We start from the raw sequence: 18,613 nt of genomic DNA, 5'->3' as shown, positions 1-18,613 counted from the left end.
TCATTTCCTTTTATCCGCACCTGGGTCGTTAGTTAGGGGTGTTGCTATATAAGCTCCCTGGACCTTCAGTTCTATGCCTGGCAACGTAGTTATCAGAGCTAGTCTGCTGTGCTCTTGTCTACTGATCCTGGTTCCAGTTATATCAGCTAAGTCTGCCTTTTGCTTTTTGCTATTTGTTTTGGTTTTGTATTTTTGTCCAGCTTGTTCCAAATCTATATCCTGACCTTTGCTGGAAGCTCTAGGGGGCTGGTGTTCTCCCCCCGGACCGTTAGACGGTTCGGGGGTTCTTGAATTTCCAGTGTGGATTTTGATAGGGTTTTTGTTGACCATATAAGTTACCTTTCTTTATTCTGCTATCAGTAAGCGGGCCTCTCTGTGCTAAACCTGGTTCATTTCTGTGTTTGTCATTTCCTCTTACCTCACCGTCATTATTTGTGGGGGGCTTCTATCCAGCTTTGGGGTCCCCTTCTCTGGAGGCAAGAAAGGTCTTTGTTTTCCTCTACTAGGGGTAGCTAGATTCTCCGGCTGGCGCGTGTCATCTAGAATCAACGTAGGAATGATCCCCGGCTACTTCTAGTGTTGGCGTTAGGAGTAGATATATGGTCAACCCAGTTACCACTGCCCTATGAGCTGGATTTTTGTATTCTGCAGACTTCCACGTTCCTCTGAGACCCTCGCCATTGGGGTCATAACAGATGTCCCTTTGGTGTCAATTGCTTCTTCCACTCCTTCTGAGGTCCCTGAGTTTTTGTCGGACTACCAGGATGTATTTGATGAGCCCAGATCCGGTGCCCTGCCTCCTCATAGGGATTGTGATTGTGCTATAAATTTGATTCCTGGCAGTAAGTTCCCTAAGGGACGACTTTTTAATTTGTCTATACCAGAACATGCCGCGATGCGGAGTTATATAAAGGAGTCTTTGGCGAAGGGACATATTCGCCCATCCTCCTCCCCTCTTGGTGCAGGATTCTTTTTTGTGGCCAAGAAGGATGGTTCTCTGAGACCTTGTATAGATTATCGTCTTCTAAATAAAATCACGGTCAAATTTCAGTATTCTTTGCCATTATTGTCTGATCTGTTTGCTCGGATTAAGGGATCCAGTTGGTTCACCAAGATAGATCTTCGTAGTGCGTATAAGCTTGTGCGTATCATGCAGGGGGACGAATGGAAAACAGCATTTAATACACCCGAAGGCCATTTTGAGTACTTGGTGATGCCTTTTGGACTCTCTAATGCTCCTTCTGTGTTTCAGTCCTTTATGCATGACATTTTCCGAGAATATCTGGATAAATTTATGATTGTGTATCTGGATGACATTTTGGTCTTTTCTAATGATTGGGAGTCCCATGTGAAGCAGGTCAGGATGGTGTTTCAGGTCCTGCGTGCTAATGCTTTATTTGTGAAGGGCTCAAAATGTCTCTTCGGAGTACAGAAGGTTTCCTTTTTGGGTTTTATTTTTTCTCCTTCTACTACTGAGATGGACCCAGTCAAGGTCCAGGCTATTCATGACTGGACTCAGCCTACATCTGTTAAGAGTCTTCAGAAGTTCTTGGGTTTTGCTAATTTTTACCGTCGCTTCATTGCTAATTTTTCTGGCGTGGTTAAGCCCTTGACGGATTTGACCAAGAAAGGTTCTGATGTGACTAATTGGTCTCCTGCGGCAGTGGAAGCCTTTCGGGAGCTGAAGCGCCGGTTTTCTTCAGCTCCAGTCTTATGTCAGCCTGATGTCTCTCTTCCTTTCCAGGTCGAGGTGGATGCTTCTGAGATTGGAGCAGGGGCTGTTTTGTCGCAGAGAAGCTCTGATGGCTCTGTGATGAGGCCTTGTGCCTTTTTTTCAAGAAAGTTTTCGCCTGCCGAGCGGAATTATGATGTTGGTAATCGGGAGCTGTTGGCTATGAAGTGGGCATTTGAGGAGTGGCGACATTGGCTCGAGGGAGCTAGGCATCGTGTCATGGTCTTGACTGATCACAAAAATCTGATTTATCTCGAGTCTGCCAAGCGCCTGAATCCTAGACAGGCTCGTTGGTCGTTGTTTTTCTCCCATTTCGATTTTGTGGTCTCGTACCTGCCTGGTTCGAAGAATGTGAAGGCTGATGCCCTTTCTAGGAGTTTTGTGCCTGACTCTCCGGGAGTTTCAGAGCCGGCTGGTATCCTCAAAGAGGGAGTGATTTTGTCTGCCATTTCCCCAGATTTGCGACGAGTGCTGCAGAAATTTCAGGCTGATAGACCTGACCGTTGCCCACCAGAGAGACTGTTTGTCCCAGATAGATGGACCAGCAGAGTTATTTCCGAGGTTCATTCTTCGGTGTTGGCAGGTCATCCTGGGATTTTTGGTACCAGAGATTTGGTGGCTAGGTCCTTCTGGTGGCCTTCCTTGTCGCGGGATGTGCGTTCCTTTCTGCAGTCCTGTGGGATTTGTGCTCGGGCTAAGCCTTGCTGTTCTCGTGCCAGCGGTTTGCTTTTGCCTTTGCCTGTCCCGAAGAGGCCTTGGACGCACATTTCCATGGATTTTATTTCAGATCTTCCAGTATCTCAGAGAATGTCTGTCATCTGGGTGATGTGTGATCGTTTTTCCAAAATGGTCCATTTGGTGCCCTTGCCTAAGTTGCCTTCCTCCTCCGATTTGGTTCCTTTATTTTTTCAGAATGTGGTTCGCTTGCACGGCATCCCTGAAAATATTGTGTCTGACAGAGGATCCCAGTTTGTGTCCAGATTTTGGCGGATTTTTTGTGCTAAGATGGGCATTGATTTGTCTTTTTCGTCGGCCTTCCATCCTCAGACGAATGGCCAAACCGAGCGAACTAATCAGACGTTGGAAACTTATTTAAGATGTTTTGTTTCTGCTGATCAGGATGATTGGGTGACTTTTTTGCCATTGGCCGAGTTTGCCCTTAATAATCGGGCTAGTTCTGCTACTTTGGTTTCGCCTTTTTTCTGCAATTCTGGTTTTCATCCTCGTTTTTCCTCGGGTCAGGTTGAGCCTTCTGACTGTCCAGGGGTGGATTCTGTGGTGGATAGGTTGCAGCAGATTTGGAACCATGTGGTGGACAATTTGAAGTTGTCACAAGAGAAGGCTCAGCGCTTTGCCAACCGCCGTCGCGGTGTTGGTCCCCGACTTCGTGTTGGGGATTTGGTATGGCTGTCTTCTCGGTATGTTCCTATGAAGGTTTCCTCTCCTAAATTCAAGCCTCACTTCATCGGTCCTTATAAGATTTTGGAAATCCTTAACCCGGTGTCTTTTCGTTTGGACCTCCCAGCATCATTTGCCATTCATAATGTGTTCCATAGGTCTTTGTTGCGGAGGTATGTGGTGCCTGTGGTTCCTTCTGTTGAGCCTCCTGCTCCGGTGCTGGTTGAGGGCGAATTGGAGTACGTGGTGGAGAAGATCTTGGATTCTCGTATTTCCAGACGGAGGCTTCAGTATTTAGTTAAGTGGAAGGGCTATGGTTAGGAGGATAATTCCTGGGTTGTCGCCTCTGATGTCCATGCGGCCGATTTGGTTCGTGCCTTCCATGCGGCTCATCCTGATCGCCCTGGGGGTCTTGATGAGGGTTCGGTGACCCCTACTCAAGGGGGGGTACTGTTGTGAACTCTATTTCTGGGCTCCCTCTTGTGGTCACAAGTGGTACTGTGTGAGTGCTGTCTTTCTGCAGGTTTGTGACTGGCATCAGCTGTCTCGTTATCTGTGGGCTGGTTTTCTATTTAAGCTCACTTGGACTCTCAGTCTATGCCTGCTGTCAATGTATTCAGTGCTATTCTGATTCCTTCTGACTACCTTGCTCCTAGTCTCTTCAAGAGAAGCTAAGTTTCCGTTTTGTTCATTTTTTGATCATCAGTGTTCTATTTGTTTCTTGTCCAGCTTGCTAATATGTGATTTCCCAGCTTGCTGGTTGCTCTAGGGGGCTGAGTTTCTCCCCCCACACCGTTAGTTGGTGTGGGGGTTCTTGAATTCTCAGCATGGATATTTTGGTAGGGTTTTTTGCTGACCGCACAGTTTGCTATCTGTCTTCTGCTATCTAGTATTAGCGGGCTGTTATGATCCCAGTGGTAGAGGATCTCTGGTATTCCGGCTAAGTCTACAAAAACATAGGAACTGCTCTAGGGAGGTGGAAACTGGGCTAACCGCATAACTGATCCTAACACACAACTAGAAGTAGCCGGTGAACGTGCCTACGTTGTTTCTAGACGTCTCGATCCAGCCGGAGAACTGACTACCCCTAGAGGGAAAATAAGACCTCACTTGCCTCCAGAGAAATTAACCCCAAAGATATAGAAAGCCCCCAACAAATAATAACGGTGAGGCAAGAGGAAAACACAAACGTAGAGATTAACTAGATTCAGCAAAGTGAGGCCCACTAATCTAGATAGGCAGAAAATAGAAAGTGAACTATGCGGTCAGCAGAAAACCCTGCAAAAACATCCACGCTGAATATTCAAGAACCCCCGCACCGACTGACGGTGTGAGGGGAGAATATCAGCACCCTAGAGCTTCCAGCGAGCTAGAAAATCACATTTTGAGCAAGCTGGACAAAAAACACTGATAATGCAAATGATCCAAAGTATGCAAACAGGACTTAGCTTTTCTTGCATGAGACAGATGGCAAGGAATCAGGAGGAGACCAAATTGGACTGAATACATCGATACCAGGCAAGAGACTGAGTCCTAAGGAGGACTAAATAGGGAACACCCACAGCTTAATGAAACAGCTGAAGCCCAGGCCTGCAGAAGACATGACTCATACAATACCATTAGTGACCACAAGAGGGAGCCCAGAAACACAGTTCACAACAGTACCCCCCCCTTGAGGAGGGGTCACCGAACCCTCACCAAGACCCCCAGGGCGATCAGGATGAGCAGCGTGAAAGGCATGAACCAAATCAGCCGCATGAACATCAGAGGCGACAACCCAGGAATTATCCTCCTGACCGTAGCCCTTCCACTTAACCAAATACTGAAGTCTACGTCTAGAGATACGAGAATCCAAGATCTTCTCCACTACGTACTCCAACTCGCCCTCAACCAAAACCGGGGCAGGAGGCTCAACAGCAGGAACCACAGGCACCACGTACCGCCGCAACAAGGACCTATGGAACACATTATGAATAGCAAATGACGCTGGAAGGTCCAAACGAAAAGACACCGGGTTAAGGATTTCCAAAATCTTATAAGGACCGATAAAGCGAGGCTTGAACTTAGGAGAGGAGACCTTCAAAGGAACATGCCGAGAAGACAACCAAACCAAATCCCCAACACGAAGTCGGGGACCCACACCGCGGCGGCGGTTGGCAAAACGCTGAGCCTTCTCCTGTGACAATTTCAAATTGTCCACCACATGGTTCCAAATCCGCTGCAACCTATCCACCACAGAATCAACCCCAGGACAGTCAGAAGGTTCAACCTGACCCGAGGAAAAACGAGGATGAAAACCAAAATTGCAGAAAAAGGGCGAAACCAAAGTGGCAGAACTAGCCCTATTATTAAGGGCAAACTCGGCCAGTGGCAAAAAGGTCACCCAATCATCCTGATCAGCAGAAACAAAACATCTTAAATAAGTTTCCAACGTCTGATTAGTTCGCTCGGTTTGGCCATTAGTCTGAGGATGAAAAGCCGATGAGAACGACAAGTCAATGCCCATCTTAGCACAAAAGGATCGCCAGAATCTGGACACAAACTGGGATCCTCTGTCAGACACAATATTCTCAGGGATGCTGTGCAAACGAACCACATTCTGAAAGAACAAAGGAACCAAATCGGAGGAGGAAGGCAACTTAGGTAAGGGCACCAAATGGACCATTTTAGAAAAACGATCACACACCACCCAGATGACAGACATCTTCTGAGATACTGGAAGATCCGAAATGAAATCCATGGAAATGTGCGTCCAAGGCCTCTTCGGGATAGGCAAGGGCAAAAGCAACCTGCTGGCACGAGAACAGTAAGGCTTAGCCCGAGCACAAATCCCACAGGACTGCACAATGGAACGCACATCCCGCGACAAGGAAGGCCACCAAAAGGACCTAGCCACCAAATCTCTGGTACCAAAAATCCCAGGATGCCCCGTCAACACCGAAGAATGAACCTCGGAAATAACTCTGCTGGTCCATCTATCAGGGACAAACAGTCTCTCCGGTGGACAGCGGACAGGTCTATCCGCCTGAAACTCTTGCAGCACACGTCGCAAATCTGGGGAAATGGCAGACAAAATCACTCCCTCTCTGAGAATACCAGCCGGTTCTGAGACTCCCGGAGAGTCAGGCACTAAACTCCTAGAAAGCGCATCAGCCTTCACGTTCTTCGAACCAGGCAGGTATGAGACCACAAAGTCAAAACGGGAGAAAAACAACGACCAACGAGCCTGTCTAGGATTCAGACGCTTGGCGGACTCGAGATAAATCAGATTTTTATGATCAGTCAAGACCACCACACGATGCTTAGCTCCCTCGAGCCAATGTCGCCACTCCTCAAATGCCCACTTCATAGCCAACAACTCCCGATTACCAACATCATAGTTCCGCTCAGCAGGCGAAAATTTTCTGGAAAAGAAAGCACATGGCTTCATCACAGAGCCATCAGAGCTTCTCTGTGACAAAACGCCCCCCGCACCAATCTCAGAAGCATCAACTTCAACCTGGAAGGGAAGAGAGACATCCGGCTGGCACAAGACTGGCGCTGAAGTAAACCGGCGCTTCAGCTCCCAAAAGGCCTCCACGGCCGCAGGAGACCAATTAGCAACATCAGAACCTTTCTTGGTCATATCCGTCAAAGGTTTAACTACGCTAGAAAAATTAGCGATAAAACGACGGTAAAAGTTAGCAAAGCCCAAGAACTTCTGAAAGCTCTTAACAGACGTGGGCTGAGTCCAGTCATGAATGGCACGGACCTTGACTGGGTCCATCTCCACAGTAGAAGGGGAAAAAATAAAACCCAAAAAAGAAACCTTCTGTACTCCAAAGAGACATTTTGAGCCCTTCACAAACAAAGCATTATCACGCAGAACCTGAAACACCATCCTGACCTGGTTCACATGGGACTCCCAATCATCAGAAAAAAACAAAATATCATCCAGATAAACAATCATAAATTTATCCAGATATTTCCGGAAGATATCATGCATGAAGGACTGAAACACAGAAGGAGCATTAGAGAGTCCAAAAGGCATCACCAAGTACTCAAAATGACCCTCGGGCGTATTAAATGCTGTTTTCCATTCATCTCCCTGCTTAATGCGCACAAGGTTATACGCACCACGAAGATCTATCTTGGTGAACCAACCGGCACCCTTAATCCGAGCAAACAAATCAGACAACAATGGCAAAGGATACTGAAATTTGACCGTGATCTTATTCAGAAGACGATAATCTATACAAGGTCTCAAAGACCCGTCCTTCTTGGCCACAAAAAAGAATCCTGCACCAAGAGGAGAAGAGGATGGGCGAATATGTCCCTTCTCCAAAGACTCCTTTATATAACTCCGCATCGCGGCATGCTCTGGTACAGATAAATTAAAGAGTCGACCCTTAGGAAATTTACTACCAGGAATCAAATTTATATCACAATCACAGTCCCTATGAGGAGGAAGGGCACTGGACCTGGGCTCACTAAATACATCCTGGTAATCTGACAAAAACTCAGGGGTCTCAGAAGGAGTGGAAGAAGCAATAGACACCAACGGAGTATCGCCATGAATCCCCCGACAACCCCAACTTGACACAGTCATAGCTTTCCAATCCAAAACTGGATTATGGGTCTGTAGCCATGGCAGACCCAAAACGACAACATCATGCAAATTATGCAGAACAAGGAAGCGAATCACCTCCTGATGTACAGGAGTCATGCACATGGTCACCTGCGTCCAATACTGAGGTTTATTCTCCGCCAATGGCGTAGCATCAATTCCTCTAAGAGGAATAGGAAATTCCAACGGCTCCAGGACAAAACCACAGCGCCTGGCAAACGACAAATCCATCAGACTCAGAGCAGCACCAGAATCCACAAAAGCCATGACTGAGTAAGAAGATAATGAACAAATTAAGGTCACAGACAAAATAAATTTAGGCTGTAAAGTACTAATGGCGACAGGATTAACAACTCTTTTCAAGCGCTTAGAGCATGCTGAGATAACATGCGTTGAATCACCACAGTAAAAACACAACCCATTTTGACGTCTATGACTTCGCCATTCGGCTCTGGTCAGAATTCTGTCACATTGCATAAGGTCAGGTGTCCGTTCAGACAGCACCGCCAAAGGATTAGCAGATTTGCGCTCCCGCAAACGCCGATCAATTTGAATGGCCAGAGCCATTGAATCATTCAGACTTGTAGGGATAGGAAACCCCACCATCACATTCTTAATGACTTCAGAAAGACCATTTCTGAAATTTGCGGCCAGGGCACACTCATTCCATTGAGTAAGCACGGACCATTTCCGAAATTTTTGACAATACACCTCAGCTTCGTCCTGACCTTGAGAGATAGCTAGCAACGCCTTTTCGGCCTGATTTTCAAGATTAGGCTCCTCATAAAGCAAACCAAGCGCCAGAAAAAACGCATCAACATTCACCAATGCAGGATCTCCTGGCGCCAGAGAGAAGGCCCAATCTTGAGGGTCGCCACGCAAGAAGGAGATAACAATTTTAACTTGCTGAGTGGAATCCCCAGAGGAACGAGGTCTCAGAGACAGAAACAATTTACAATTATTCCTAAAATTCAGGAACTTAGATCTATCTCCAAAAAACAGCTCAGGGATAGGTATTTTTGGTTCAGACATAGGACTATGAGTGACAAAATCCTGAATGCTTTGCACCCTTGCAGCAAGCTGATCCACACTAGAAGTCAGAGTCTGAAAATTCATGTCTGCAGCAGAGCTCAAAACCACTCAGAGAATAAGGGGACGAAAGAAGCTAGACAGACTGCAGCAAAAAAAAACAAAAAAAAAACACTCAGAACTTCTTTTTAATCCCGCTTCTGCGATGCATTAAACATTTCCTTTATGGCCTGGTATACTGTTATGATCCTAGTGGTAGAGGATCTCTGGTATTCCGGCTAAGTCTACAAAAACATAGGAACTGCTCTAGAGAGGTGGAAACTGGGCTAACCGCATAACTGATCCTAACACACAACTAGAAGTAGCCGGTGAACGTGCCTACGTTGTTTCTAGACGTCTCGATCCAGCCGGAGAACTGACTATCCCTAGAGGGAAAATAAGACCTCACTTGCCTCCAGAGAAATTAACCCCAAAGATATAGAAAGCCCCCAACAAATAATAACGGTGAGGCAAGAGGAAAACACAAACGTAGAGATTAACTAGATTCAGCAAAGTGAGGCCCACTAATCTAGATAGGCAGAAAATAGAAAGTGAACTATGCGGTCAGCAGAAAACCCTGCAAAAACATCCACGCTGAATATTCAAGAACCCCCGCACCGACTGACGGTGTGAGGGGAGAATATCAGCACCCTAGAGCTTCCAGCGAGCTAGAAAATCACATTTTGAGCAAGCTGGACAAAAAACACTGATAATGCAAATGATCCAAAGTATGCAAACAGGACTTAGCTTTTCTTGCATGAGACAGATGGCAAGGAATCAGGAGGAGACCAAATTGGACTGAATACATCGATACCAGGCAAGAGACTGAGTCCTAAGGAGGACTAAATAGGGAACACCCACAGCTTAATGAAACAGCTGAAGCCCAGGCCTGCAGAAGACATGACTCATACAATACCATTAGTGACCACAAGAGGGAGCCCAGAAACACAGTTCACAACAGCGGGCCTCATTTGCTGAATCTGTTTTCATTCCTACGTGTGTCTTTTCTCCTTACCTCACCGTTATTATTTGTTGGGGGCCTTTAGTGTGTTTGGATAGGATCAGGTTTTGCGGTCAGTCCAGTTACCATCTCCCTAGAGCTCGTGTCTATGTTTAGTTACTTAGCTAGTATTTCCTGTGATCCCCAGCCACTGGGATCATAACACCGTCTACCGGGAAACTTTAGAGCACTTCATGCTTCCCTCTGCCGACAAGCTTTTTGGAGATGGAAATTTCATTCTCCAGCAGGACTTGGCACCTGTCCACACTGCCAAATGTACCAATACCTGGTTTAAAAACAACAGTATCACTGTGCTTGATTGGCCATCAAACTCGCCTGACCTTAACCCCATAGAGAATTTATGGGGTATTGTCAAGAGGAAGACAAGAGACACCATACCAAACAATACATGATACTTGTGTGGTATTTCCTGATTAAGAAGTCACTGAGAATTTGAAACGCGTTGAATAAACCACCATTCCTTTTATGAAACATATTTGGATTTCTCATCTATCTGCAGCGCGGACCATTTCCACATTAAGCCTTTCATTCACCAAGAGGAAGAGGAGAGACACCAGATCCAACAATGCACACGAGCTGAAAGTTGTTAGCAAAGCAAACTGGGCTTCCAAAATTTTTGCAAAAAGGACACCCAACCAAGTATTGAGTGCATTTGCTGAACATACATTTCAGTAGACAGACATTTCAGATTTTAAAATCATTTTTCAAACTGGTGTTATATAGTATTCTAATTTACTGAGATAATGACTTTTGGTTTTTCATTGGCTGTAAGAAATAATCATCAATATTAACAGAAATAAACACTTGAAATAGATCACTCTGTTTGTAATGACTCTATATATGAGTTACGCTTTTTGTCTTGAAGAACTGAAATAAATGAACTTTTTGATGATATTAAAATTTTATGAGAAGCACCTGTATATACTATATGCAGGGAAATATGTTCGCTGGGTTTTGTTTTCACTTCTGTATCACTTTTTTTTTTTGTAATAAGGTACATTAAACTCATTAAAAGTAATACTTGTCCATTTTTAATCCTTAAACTTCTCCAAAGGTACTTTTCTAACTAGTAAATAAAAAAGCATTTGGTAAACGTAGTCTTTTCTATCCCATGGCTTTTATAGCACCATCATATTTCTCAGCACTATACAAACCTCAATGGGTCTTACAATCTTGGGTCATTTTAAAATGTCGCACCCCAAGTAGGGATTGCAGTGTCCAGACTACTTGCAGGTCTCCTGACCCAAACTCAACTAGACATTAATAAGGTTGTCACGCTCCAGTCAGGAGACCTGCAGCTGGTCCTAATGTTGCAGTCCATAATCAGATAGAGAATGTCAAGAAGTGTGAAGCCGTCGTAATTTCTCATTCTCAGTCAAGCACATTGGGTCCAGTTTCAATGGAAACCTTTCCCTATGTTTTTGGAGGAACCTAGAGTACACGAGGGAACCCACGAGAACACAGGGAGAACAGAGATACAGATGTTGCTTGTTAGTCAAATTCAAGACCTGTGCATACTCTAGGAGAGTCAAGTCACTGGATCTTGACGACTTCAGTATGATCCGATTCTTTTCACTTTACGATAATAATTGGCAGTGACTAGCAGACGATCCACATTTCTGAAGAAACAACATACCCAGTAAGCCCAGCAGGTTTACGTTAAAATGACCCTCTACCTTGGCACAAAAGTGTGATTATACATTTTCACGTATAACAACCCTACCTGGTATCGGTGTTCCGGTTCTTCTGCACCTAGGATTGCCCCAGAGTAGCATAGGGAGTGGGGTGGTCCAAACCACACCGCCCCTGATTTTCCTGTGCTATTAAGGAGTGGTTTAGACTTACCACTGCCATGTATGCCAATACAGCTGGCATCTTGGATGCAGGCTGATCAGAACATAATTCTCAGTACAGGAGGTAAACGGTAGGGTGACAAGGTACGACAAATGTATAGTCACTTTTCAGTGCTAGGTTGGAGGGCTGCATTAATTGTCGAGGCAGGAAACTGACCAAACCGAGTTCTTGGGCAGAAGTTTACTATTGTGCTTGTAAATGGGCTCTGATATACAGTACATGCCGTTATATACCTGATCCTGTGAGAAGTCTGATTTTTAGCATGAGACAAATTACCTAAAGTGTGAACGTAACGCCTGATAGAAATGTCTAGATATTGAATCCCTAATATCTAATGCACCCGCTTCCATCAAATAAAGCTGTGAAGTCTGGTGATTCCTATGACAACTGCATGTTATAGGAGCTTGTGAACGTGTCATGGTCCTCCCCCCATGTGAATGGCTGATGAGAGACTAGTTGTGAAATATCTATATGTCTCCAGATAGATTTTGTGATATCCCCTTACGGAATACCAGAGCTGAATCTTTCCATAAGCTCAAGCATGTATCCACCATTGGTAGAGAGCAGGGTTTACATACGATCGCCTGTAACTGACGTAGACCTCCATCAGACTGAACTCTTCCGTTAATTTGAGGTGTTTTCACTGGCTTTTAGTGTAGCTTTTTTTTGTATAATTGTAACAAAAATTTGTTTTGGCTTTTTTATTTACTATAAAGAGGCGTTAAAAAAGAAAAACCTACATTATGTGGTTTAATAAGGACCTGTCATCAAGGCAAAAGTGGCCAATCAGGTCTTATTTTATTCCTCCTGCTACATTGTGCAATTGTTATGGTCTTTATAAGGGAGCGTAAAGGTATCGTCACATTAAGCGACGCTGCAGCGATATAGACAACGATGCCGATCGCTCCAGCGTCGCTGTTTAGTCGCTGGGGAGCTGTCACACAGACAGCTCTCCAGCGACCAACGATGCCGAAGTCCCCGGGTAACCAGGGTAAACATCGGGTTACTAAGCGCAGGGCCGTGCTTAGTAACCCGATGTTTACCCTGGTTACCATTGTAAATGTAAAAAAAAAAAAACCCACCTTCTGATGTCTGTCACGTCCCCCGGCGTCCGCTTCCCTGCACTCCTCCTGCATCCTGTGTAAGCGCCGCCGGAAAGCAGAGCGGTGACGTCACTGTTGTGCTCTGCTTTACAGCTGGCCGGCGCTGACAGTGCAGGGAAGCAGACGCCGGGGGACGCGACAGACACCGGAATGTAAGTATGTAGTGTTTGGTTTTTTTTACATTTACAATGGTAACCATGGTAAATATCGGGTTACTAAGCGTGGCCCTGCGCTTAGTAACCCGATGTTTACCCTGGTTACCAGTGAAGACATCGCTGAATCGGCGTCACACACGCCGACTCAGCGATGTCAGCGGGTGATCCAGCAACGAAATAAGGTGCTGGCCTTCTAGCTCCGACCAGCGATATCACAGCAGGATCCTGATCGCTGCTGCGTGTCAAACACAACGATATCGCTATCCAGGACGCTGCAACGTCACGGATCGCTATCGTTATCGTTGTTAAGTTGTTCAGTGTGAAGGTACCTTACTCACAGGATTCTTCGGGATGTTTGTTTAAGCTGTTTCGTATAATTACCCTATCTCTGGAACTGTTTGGCTGATAAAAATAAAGCTGGATAATCAGCGGTACAGTGAGAATATAATATGCCGACAAAGGATGTAAAAAGGCCAGCAAAATAGAAAAATGGCTGCATCTTCAAGAGGTCAAAGGGGTATTCCTATCTCCAAGATCCTATCCCAATATGTAGTGGTGTAATGATAATAATATTGACAAATACCTCCTATTATAAATGTAGTATAGTTCTTCTGATTCACTTTGTCACTTACCTCATGTACAGGGCATTGCAATAGCTTAAGTATCCATGGTTACAACCACTAACACCTGTCACTATATGAATGGTCATAACGCGCAATCATGAATACATAAGCTAGTACAATGCCCTGCACATGGGGTAAACAACATAGCGTATTAGAAGGATTCTCCTACATTTCTAATTGCCGGTATTTGCTAATATTATCAATATTATTACATCTACGACATATTAGGATAGAATCTTGGAGATGGAAAAACTTCTTCAATTACAGCATAGTGGCTCAGTGGTTAGCACCGCAGTCTTGCAGAACTGGGGTCCTGGGTTTAAATTACACTAAGGATAAGATCTGCAAGGAGTTTGTATGTTCTCCCCGTGTTTGCGTGGGTTTCCTCTGGGTTCTCCGGTTTCCTCCCACACTCCAAAGACATACTGCTAGGGAATTTACATTGTGAGCCCCAATGAGGACAGTGATGATGTCTGAAAAGTGTCATACAATAAATGGTGCTATATAAGCAAGGCATAATAATGTCGCCTGACCTTACTGATGCCACCAATGGCACTGATAAGTACTGAGCATACATGATCCATTTTTATCAGCTATAGAGAATAGTTTATTGCAGATCTTGTATCATTAGACCAGTGACAACCACAATTGCAGGTGTAGTTCTGGTTGTCGGAGAATTTTAGAGCTACAGGGATTTTTATTGATTGACATTTTGCATTTATTGTTAGTTATTGTGCTTGTATTCTTACTGAAAAGAAATGTATTTTTCTCTTGGAAGCATCTGAACAGCTTAAAGGAGAAAGCAGCCAAGGCCATTGTGCAGAGGGAAGCCCCGGATCGCACACACTGGCTGGCGAGGCTGTCAGGCTGCATTAGAGGAGTGGGGGGCAGCACCGGGCACATCTGCCGATGGGTGGGGAATGGGGCAGAGGTCCGGGGCCTCTCCACTGGCTGATGTGATGCGATCTGATTGGAGACTGCAGCTCGCTGACTGCATAAAGTTCACGGCGCTGAGAGGCGAGCAGAGGACGAGAGGAGCTCCCGGCGCAGACAAGGTAGCTGCATGTCTCCCCACACCTGCCTGCTCCTGCCAGTGGGGGTCCAGTGTGCTCTGCATAGGGCAGGGAGGGAGGGGACCCCGAATCTGCAGGGGGCTCTGCTCCTGGTAGAGGTGCTGGCATCCGGTGTAGTTGCCAGCACTGTTTGTCTCCATGGTGGCAGTGCTTGGATTATTGCACAACTGCTACCATATGGTGGTAGAACAATGCTGCCTTTGTTGTGTTCATCTATTTATTGTTCTTATGAATGCAGTAATAGTAGTGATTGTCATCTGCTCCTCCAGTCCTGGATAGTGATAGTATCTGTTATTGAAAAACTATAGTAAGGTCTACTGATTGCAAAGACTATTAATTCTATACCTAATGAAGTGTTCTGCAAGCTGTATACTCCATACATAAGGAGGACCACCATCAAATGTTGCCCCCCCTTAATTTACAATAACGGTGGTGACCACCATATAGAAAAAAAAGTCAGAATTACGTACTGTTACTTGAGCCTTGGCCAGCATTTCTTATTTTACAAGCCTGATAGTAAGCAATGTGTGATCTCCCTGCTTCCTAGATGCTTATCTACCTGGTTATCCTGCTGCTTTTCAGGTTGAAGTTTTTACTGTAAAGTGGAATTACACAGGATTACATTAGATAAAGGAAAAAAATGTGTATTGTCCGCTCTGCAAATAAATTGGAATCAAAATCCAGGATACCAAAACTGTGTAAATGCAGTTTTATTACTGACGCGTTTCGAAGTTGACACACTTATTCCTCAGGATATAACCATATATCCTGCGGAAGAAACATGTCAACTTCGAAATGCGTCGATAATAAAACCACATATACAGTTTGTGTTTGTTGCATGTTAATATCAATTTATCAGCAATCCACGTTTTTTTCCTTTATCCATTGTACCGGTCGGATGACGTGTGGACCTGCCTCAGCTGTAATCCTATGCCTTCATACTGTTGTGCATGCAACTTTATCAGGTTAGCATAACCTTTTTAATCTCTTAATTTATATCGGATAAGAGCCTCTTGCGCTGTTAGCTCTCCAGCTCCTGTAACATGCAGGATTAAATTAGGCTTTTCTACAAGTAATAAAATGATTAAACACGAATATTAAATGCATAACTATTCTGTTTTGCAAGTAAAAATATGTGGATACCGCAGCTTAACGTTCTTCTATTCGGAAACATTCAAAAGTACACTATATGGACCGCTGCACATGTCCCCTGTAGGAGCTTTTAGGACATCCATGCTAAATCTATAGGTATTAATATAGATTTTTTTAATATATTTTTACCTCTTTTGCAGCGATCACTCTTCTGGGAAGGCTTTTTATAACATTTTGGAGTGTGTCTGTGGAAAGTTTTGCCCATTAATGTAGAGGAGCAATTGTGAGGTCAGACACTCTTGGAGGAGAGCACCTGGCTCCCATTTTCCGTTATCGTTTCTCCTGTAGGTGTTGGAAGGAGTTGACATCATGGCTGTGTGCGGCATGTCAGATTCATCCACAACAAAGTCACCCAACAATGCCTTTATTGACCTTGTTTGGTGCACGGTCAGAAAACTGCCTTCCTCAAACTGTTCCCACAAAGTTGGAAGGTACAGTTGTCCAAAATGTCATGGTATGCTAAAGCATTAACGACGTAATCTTGATTGGCTTACACTCGCATCCGTAGGTCAGCTGCTGATATCATGTCTACAGATGTCTGGCAGCTTGTGGGATCCTAGTGAATAGGACAGGTGTGTGACTTCTGCGACTCGCTCATGCTAACTGGCAGATATCCAAGGTTATTACAGTTCTGTCCCTGCTCCCCTCCTGACGTGTAAGTAAGCTGATCCGGAATACATTTTTAAGATTTTCTTTCACTGGAACTAGGGGACCTAGGCCAACCCCTTAAAATATCCCCATAGCATTATTGCTCCTACAGCAATCTTTACAGTTGGCACAAAGTAATCAGGCAGGTGACATTCCCCTGAGATTCACCAAACTCTGATTTGTCGATCAGACAAAGAAGTGGGATTTCTCACTCCACGGAATATGTTTCCACTGCTCCAGAGTCCAGTCCTCTATACCACTCCATCCGAAGCTTGTCATAGTAATTCGTGATGTTTACGCTTGACCAGGTTAGCGCTGATAACAATGCAGAGGAGGTTTGGAGTTCTGCAGTTGAGTTAGCAGCACATTGGCAGCATTTATGCACTCTGCACCTGAGCACTCGGGGGACTTCGCTCTGTAAGTTTACATGGTCTGTCACTTAGTGGCTGCATTTCTGTGGTTTCTAAACTTTTACACTTTTCAATAATACCACTCACAGTTGAATATTTAGGAGTTAAATGTCAAAAACTGACATGAAAAACACCTAGCTCTTTTTTGAGCTAGGAGTATATAGTCGGAATATATTCAAATACATTTTATTACCTAAATACGTAAAAGAGAAATGACAGACAAATATACATTTAAAAGGGGTATATTAAAACAGAGGTAAATCTGACCAGTGGTTTTGGTGTGCAAATAACAGATTAGTGTTTTTATTGTCAAATTTATTGTCAATCTGCATACAGGGAGTTAAAAACAATAGACTTCCATGTGCCTGAAATACATTATTTTCTCTCACACTTAGAAATATGTAAGGTGGAAGGATGTATAACAAAAATACATTATGAAATAGGATTTTCATTTGAATATATAGTGGGTGTTTATACCTTATATTCAGATGTGGATAAGAAGATCCTACGATATAATAAAATACCCACCACAGATAGAGATGAAAGTTGTTACAACAATGAATTTGTCATGCATGCTACACATTAAACTCCGGTCTAGACTCCCATTGCTATTTAATGCTGAGTATTTTGTGCACACAGAATCCAGTTATAAGTAAAGCCACAGTAACATATTTACCCAAGAGAGATCAAAGTACCAAGAGTTTCGCATCTGGCTTCTTCAGAGGGGTGATATTAGTGCAGAGGCATAGGCTATTTATGTTAGTACTCACAAATTGGCGACATGCTATGGCACTTGAGTCATCCATCTTGCCGACCGGAAGACAGCGGATCGGCAGCCCACATCATCCCTCCCTGCCCATACCAGGCACGTAATGGTGTGGGCGGGGGAAGACGATGCTGAAGGGACGTGTCATCACGACAACCAGACGGCGAGGGAGATGAGCGCGCGTCACTGGAGAGTTTAAGAGGTAAGTATCCGTGGTAATGGATAACGCTCCATTCTACCTGCATGATACAGGCAGTTCACGGCAGGATGTTTCTCACAAAATTAGAATATCACCAAAAAGTTAATTTATTTCAGTTCTTCAATGCAAAAAGTGAAACTCATATATAGAGTCATTACAAAAAGAGTGATCTATTTCAAGTGTTAATTTCTGTTAATGTTGATGATTATGGCTTACAGCCAATGAAAACCCAAACGTCATTATCTCAGTAAATTAGAATAATTAACAGAAAACACCTGCAAAGGATTCCTAAGCGTTTAAAAAGGTCCCTTAGTCTGTTTCAGTAGGCTCCACAATCATGGGGAAGACTGCTGACTTGACAGATGTCCAGAAGGCAGTCATTGACACACTCCACAAGGAGGGTAAGCCACAAAAGGTCATTGCTGAAGAAGCTGGCTGTTCACAGAATGCTGTATCCATGCATAATAATGGAAAGTTGAGTGTAAGGAAAAAGTGTGGTAGAAATGGTGCACTAGCAACCGGGATAACCGCAGCCTTGAAAAGATGGTTAAGAAAAGGCCATTCAAAAATTTTGGGGAGATTCACAAGGAGTGGACTGCTGCTGGAGTCATTGCTTCAAGAGCCACCACTGACAGACATATCCAGGACATGGGCTCCAAGTGTTGCATTCCTTGTGTCAAGCCACTCTTGACAAATAGACAACGCCAGAAGGGTCTTACCTGGGCCAAGGAGAAAAAGAACGGGACTGTTGGTCAGTGGTGCAAGGTGTTGTTTTCAGATGAAAGTAAATTTTACAATTCATTTG

At 44.5% G+C, this 18,613-nt stretch overlaps 2 protein-coding genes across 4 annotated transcripts in view; one reads left to right on the top strand and one right to left on the bottom strand.

Annotated features, from left to right (window-relative positions):
- Positions 1-18,613, bottom strand: part of GNB1L (G protein subunit beta 1 like) — a 716,249-nt gene that overhangs the window by 576,071 nt on the left and 121,565 nt on the right. The window lies entirely within an intron of this gene.
- The window catches only part of LOC143813489 (catechol O-methyltransferase-like), a 49,261-nt gene continuing 45,115 nt past the window's right edge, over positions 14,468-18,613 (top strand). For 2 of the 3 annotated variants that reach the window (XR_013223609.1, XM_077293388.1), the window contains exon 1: positions 14,468-14,615. Coding sequence is in view for 2 of the 3 variants with exons in the window: in XM_077293388.1 (XP_077149503.1) it covers positions 14,481-14,615 (135 nt within the window). In the remaining variant the exon portion in view is untranslated. Of the gene's footprint in view, positions 14,616-15,392; positions 15,599-18,613 lie in introns of those variants that run through there. The other variant, XM_077293389.1, reaches the window with a different exon arrangement.

Source organism: Ranitomeya variabilis, chromosome 1, assembly GCF_051348905.1.
Source record: "Ranitomeya variabilis isolate aRanVar5 chromosome 1, aRanVar5.hap1, whole genome shotgun sequence".
Classification (NCBI taxonomy): Eukaryota; Metazoa; Chordata; class Amphibia; order Anura; family Dendrobatidae; genus Ranitomeya; species Ranitomeya variabilis.
The sequence above is the reverse complement of the archived record's forward strand: the minus strand, read 5'-3'. Positions and strand labels throughout refer to the sequence as shown.